The following is a 6,000-nucleotide window of genomic DNA, read 5'->3' on the forward strand; positions in this document are numbered from 1 at the left end:
AAGAAAGCTATTTTAATATCCAATATATGGTTTGTGAGAAGATGTTTTACTTTATGTAGACTTACAGCTGTTCATTAGGTGACTTATTCAGATGGCATGTAGGAAATTTAGGTTGCTTACATGTTTTATATCATAGACTAAAAGCTAGTTTATTCTAAGAGAAAGAAAATATTAACCTTTTGAAAGCATGCAGTATTTGTCCGTTAAATTCAGCCAGCTGAAAGTCTTTTTCCCTCATGACAGCTACGAGACAACGTGATAACACCTCGTGACACAACAATGACCTTCACGTGCTTTGTGTTTTTTGACATGTTCAATGCCCTGAGTTCCAGATCCCAGGTACGCTTAGGAGATCGTGGCTGATGCACTGAGTTGGGTAGAGCGCTGTCTGACTGTACGTGGGCAAAGATGGCAGGCTTTTAGCTTTGCTTGCTGTTGTAGCCACAGTTACAGCCCCAGATACAGCCTCCCCACAAACATGTGCCTGCAACCATGTGTCACAGTGCGGAGGGCAGCCGAGGTACTAAGCCCAAACTTTGGCCGGAAGATCAAAGTAAATCACAGGTGTCATCACCCATTTCTTCTTCTTTTCATTCTCTTCTTGTCTGTAGCCGTGTGACAGGTTCAAGTTAACATCATCTGTGCGCGGGACAAACTCGTGGCTTCTGTGAAGGTGGCATTAGTCTTGCTTTAGAAGAAAGTGTTACTAGAAGCACAGAACAGTTCTGTGCTTGCTCACTGTTTCCCATTGCTTCCATCAGTGTGTCAAAGCTAGGGCATTTTAAATTTTCTTTTCTTCCCTGTATCTTAAGGTGGTTTGCCTTTTGTTGATCGAAGTGCTTTGGTAGAAAATAATGGCCTAGATCCTAATGGTACTTGGTCATATAGCATGTTGTTCTTGGGAACTAGTTCCATTTGAGGCCCGACTGTTCATTTCAGTTCTAGAGCACCTTGTGAGTCGAGCTGTACCTGTTACCACTCGCCATGCCTGAACTTTCCAAGTACAGTGAAGTGTCATTCATTTAGACTGATTTTCAAAGAAGCTGTTGTGTTTGTTTTTGTCTTATGAAAGGCACGTCTGCTTTCTCAATACACATATAAATAACTAAGTCCATTCTTTGAGAAAGGTTTCTAGATTATGCACCTTAGTAAATGATAGAAATGATTTAGCAAACTGAGCATATACAAATGAAGTTTCTTGTGCTTTGGAGTGTTCAAGTAAGTTTCTGTGGTCCTTTTTTTTTTCTTTCTTTCTTAATACTATCACTCTTAAGGAAAGCCCTTGATAAGGAGAAGCTGCTTTAAAATAGACCCGTATTCCACCTGAATTACTCCAAAATAGTAGTTAAAATTAAGAGATTTCATGGTACTGCTATTGTAGAATTTAGTCTAGCTTATTAAAAATTGGAGGTGAGTGTAATAATAGAGAAACTGCTTCTGTGACCGAGGAGTAATAACTGAACTCTCTGCTCTGCCAACAGACCAAGTCAGTGTTTGAGATTGGACTCTGCAGTAATAAAATGTTTTGCTATGCAGTTCTTGGATCCATCATGGGACAATTACTAGTTATTTACTTTCCTCCACTTCAGAAAGTTTTTCAGACCGAGAGCCTAAGTGTACTGGGTAAAGGAAACGTTATCTTTATGATTTATGTTATAGATGAGTTGTTGTGAGTGTTTTCTGATGCATTTGTTCTAAGACAAATTTTCTTTTAAAAAGTGAAATAAGAGGAGTGACTGGCTTGCTTTGAAAAATGCATGTACTGTTTTCTCATTTGAAGAAGTTTAGGGGAGTCACTTTTTTAACTCTGGGTTTTTAATTTTTTTTTTGTAATTTTTTTTGGTATCTTTTTTATAGGTTATCAGTTGTCAGAATCATATTTGGTGATTCTGAAACATAGCAAATCCAAACTTATTATAGAGTAATTGTAGATTATGACTTTTTAACCTTGTATGAAGAAAAAAACTAGATTTAAGCTCACTGAAAACCAAATGGTTCTTCTTTAAAATTACAGGTTTGACAGTTAAACTAATATTTTTCTATTCTTACTTGCTAATTTGCACATTCTTATTTTATGAAATAACAGCCTGGCCTAAAAACAAAGTTTATTAAGCTGATGTGGAAGGTGGACATTATTCTTTCACATACCATGCACTAAATGTGTTATTGTAGAGTACATTTAAAAATTAATCTTCCTATGTGAGTGTGAGTACTGATACATTTTATGATAATGCTACTTCTAATTCTTGGGTTTTTTAATTAATTTAGATATTTATGAACCACTATTTTTTGCTGTAAGTTGAAGTTCACCTTATAGTTGAAGTAGTTTAACTTTAGTGTTTTAATTTCAATTTTCAATTCACATTCCTTCCTCTTAAAAAAAATGGAGTTTTGAGATAGGTACAGTTTTTAAAGCAGTAAATAAGAATGAGGTGGTGTGATACCATTGTAAACACATGGTCTTTAAACAGTGAGTTCCTCTGGCCTTTTAGATGGAGTGTATGGACATTTCTGCGTAATCTTCAGATAGACATTTTTAGATTAAGTTAGTCACCACTGCTTGAACAGCCTTTGAGAGAGGCTGTGTGATCTGCTAAGTAGGAAACTGTTGCTTGTGCTGCTGTTGGCGGCTTGGGGTCAGGGCAGCAGGCAGGGGACCTGGGCTCAGGTTCCCTGCCTCCTGCCTTTCCTCGCCGCAGGACTTCACGTGGGTTATTTAACTCCTTATTTTTAAGCTGAGGCTGATTGTGTACTTCATGAAATGGTTGTGAAATAATGTATTTTAAAAGCTGTGGTAAAATTCTAGAAGAATGTAAGCTATGAAGCTTTGCAACTGTAAGTTTTAAAGAATTGTAAAACCGAACTTCTTTTCTCTCGTAGATCTGCTGTTCCTTCTGGGTCTCACCTCGTCGGTGTGTGTGGTGGCCGAGATTATAAAGAAGGTGGAACGGAGCCGAGAGAAGACCCAGAAGCACGCCCCCGCCACACCGCCGTCCTTTCTTGAAGTATGATGCATATTGCATTCTTTTATTTGCAGACTCGGAATTGTAGTCTGAGGATCATTTAGAGGGGCAAGTTCAAGACGATAATGAAGATTTGAGAACTTCTGAATTTTTCATTGACTGGAAATGGGCGTTAAAGACTTGATTTGAGACTTTAACCTGCTGGCAGTCCCAAATGAAATTATGCAACTTTGATAACAAATTCCTTGATTTAAATTGGCTTTTGCCATTGAGTGGAACTTTATAAAGTGTATGGGCAGTTATTTAATTTAAAAAAAAAGGCAAAACCTGAACCACCTTCTGCACTTAAAAAGAGGTCTAACAGTTAAAATATACAATCTATCTTAGATAGATATGATTTTTTTTTTTAATTTTTAAATATTGTACTATTTATGGTGGTGGGGCTTTCTTACTAATACACAAATAAATTGAATCATTTCGGAGGCATTCCCTTTGGTTTGGAGGTTGATTCCCAGGGGTGCCCTGTTTCAGCTGCTGTATTTCCTTTCCCTGCAGTGTAAGCAGCTCACCTACCTTGTGTTACCATTTTTGTATCTCACGTTTTTTGCACAGGATGTGACCACTGTCAGATCACTGTTCTTTTCTTTCTTTTTGTGATTGAAAAGCCTATACTGCAATTTGAAGTAAATGTTTGCTTTTCTTAGTAAGTGTAAATGGTTGCCTTTTTTTGTCTCTTTTGTTTTTTCAGTATGAGTCTTTGGTTCAGCAGAATTACTACAAGGCTGTCTAGTGGCATTTAGGTAGTAGGGCAGCCATGTCTGTAACTGACACTTAGGCATAGAATCAAAAATATTTAAGACTGTTGGGCTGAAATTTATAGGAAGTTTTATTAATGTGTTATGCCTAATTTTAGAGTTAAATATAATTACATACTTTGTCAGATATCATTTTGTCATCCCCTAAATATAAATCCAAGTCTCTCATCTGAATATCTGAATTTTACTATTTTTAATATCTTTTTTTGTGTATTTTAAAGAACCTTTCTTAGGAGGTATAGGATGCTGTACGTAAAGAATAGAAAAGCCACAGCCTGAACAGACGGTTCGGGAGCCGGAGGACGCGTGGAGGACTGCGGCCCTGCTACTCGCCTGTGTGCAGCAACCTGGCCGAGGCGGCAGCCATGCCCCGAGCCTGCCCTCTGCTCCCTTCTGTCTGTCTGTCCAGTCTCCATGTTTCAGCGGGCGCACCGGGGAGGCGCGGGCTGGCCCTGGTGTGCCGACAGTGGTTACAGTAGCTTGGTGAGGTACAGGTCGTCGGTGTTGAGTATGCGGCAAATTTGGGCCAGAAATTCAAAATTTGAAATCAATTTTCCTGTTGAATATTTCTCTCTGAAACAGAAATGAGTCTCAGGTTCTTAATGTTTAATTCTTCTTGAAGTTAGTGAGCTTTGTGCTTTATAATTCTTCATTTGTCAGCCTGTCAGGATGAAGCACTCTAGTTGTCATCACTAGTGTTACACTGCAGTGTTAGCACTGAAGTGCTGTCATTAACGGTTGGGAAGATGGCTCTTCTTTGGGTCCTTGGTACTGAAGCTCTTTAGTAGTAGGACCTGAGGTGTCTGCAGTTTATTCTGCTTTATTCTTTAAGGCTCAGTAGTCAAATGTACATGGAAGCCATTGTCTCGACTTTATCTTTAGTGACCGTGGGGTCTCGTATGTACATTTTGTAATGAGTTTTCTTCTCTGTTACAAAGACTTGAAAAACATGTTAAGTGCACGTCAGTCTTTTGCTGTCTGCATTTTAGGTTCAGAGTATGATTCATACGAAATAAATGTGCCTATCCTTTTGTTCAGATTTTGAACCTCCCCCCAGAATGATTTCCTGCCATAAGTTAATGTTCTTCCAGTTTCAACTATTAACATTAAAATCTTGTGGATGTTGGGGGGGGTGGTATAGCTCAGTGGTAGAGTGAATGCTTAGCATGCATGAGGTCCTAGTTTCAATCCCCAGTACCTCTGTTAAAAAACAAATTAATATAAATAAATAAACCTAATTACCTCCCCCAAACAAACAAAAACAAACAAAAAAACAAATAAATACATTAAAATTTTAAAAATAAAATCTTATGGGTGTTGAAGATACAGAAATTAGGCAGTACTCATAGTACAGAGAGTGTGATTTAACAGGAAGCGAGATGTATGGTACAGGCACACTATATCTGTGTAACAGGTTTTCCATAGTATAACAACAAATCACTGTGTGTGTGTGTGTATTTTGTGTTGTATATCATCTGAATTAGCATAATCATTCAAATCCACTAGTATCTAAATTTTTCAGTTTTTATTTTTTGCCCCATTTCTTGGCCCTCGGACTTGCTAGAGTCCCTAAAACACTAACTTACTTGATTTTTCCTTGCTAGAATACCTCATGAAGTTATTGACTTCAAATTGATTAAACAGCAGGAAAGAAAAGAAGGGAACTTTAAGTAGCTCACTGACCAGGTAGACAGTCCTCAGATGGTGAAAACTGGCTGCAGAGGGGACAGCGCTGGGCACGTCCTCTCACGTCTGTTCCGGGCACTGCATGACCTAGTGATAACCCCCCCCCCGCCCCCGCCACATACAGGCTTTACTTAATAGCAGTAACCACACCACAAGGATAAATCACATTTTTTACCTTCATACCTATGCAGGGTACATCTTTTACATCAGTTGTCTTCCTGAAGTCATTTTGTAAGTTTTGACCTCTTTCCTGTGGTGCACAAGTAAAGTGAGTACTGGCCATAATCAAAATAGTTTCTCAGTGAAGTGAATTGGTGGCAAACAATCAATGTCACATCTAAGAACCTTAATTAACTTTGCTACCTTTTGTCATTTGGCAGTTCCTATGCATTTTGCTTCTACGCATGACCAACCCAGAAACATGGAGGGATGAGTTTTGTCAATTCATTGAACTTCTGTTGAGCACCTGGCGTGATGAGGCATGGAAAGGTGATGACGGCGTCCCTGCCCTTCAGGGGCGCGAGGACAGGGTTAGC

The 6,000-nt window shown here is 38.7% G+C and overlaps 1 protein-coding gene across 5 annotated transcripts in view; it reads left to right on the forward strand.

Moving 5' to 3' along the window:
• The window catches only part of ATP2C1 (ATPase secretory pathway Ca2+ transporting 1), a 123,890-nt gene extending 119,056 nt beyond the window's left edge, over positions 1 to 4,834 (forward strand). For 3 of the 5 annotated variants that reach the window (XM_014565725.2, XM_032489359.1, XM_032489369.1), the window contains 4 exons: positions 244 to 339; positions 1,482 to 1,623; positions 2,881 to 3,005; positions 4,000 to 4,834. In XM_014565725.2, coding sequence (XP_014421211.1) covers positions 244 to 339; positions 1,482 to 1,623; positions 2,881 to 3,005; positions 4,000 to 4,011 — 375 coding nt within the window. In that variant the 3' untranslated portion in view covers positions 4,012 to 4,834. Of the gene's footprint in view, positions 1 to 243; positions 340 to 1,481; positions 1,624 to 2,880; positions 3,678 to 3,999 lie in introns of those variants that run through there. The other 2 variants (XR_004323359.1, XM_014565727.2) reach the window with 2 other exon arrangements.
• Positions 4,835 to 6,000: the final 1,166 nt, after the last annotated feature.

The sequence above is a fragment of the Camelus ferus genome, chromosome 1 (genome assembly GCF_009834535.1).
Source record: "Camelus ferus isolate YT-003-E chromosome 1, BCGSAC_Cfer_1.0, whole genome shotgun sequence".
Taxonomy (NCBI): Eukaryota; Metazoa; Chordata; class Mammalia; order Artiodactyla; family Camelidae; genus Camelus; species Camelus ferus.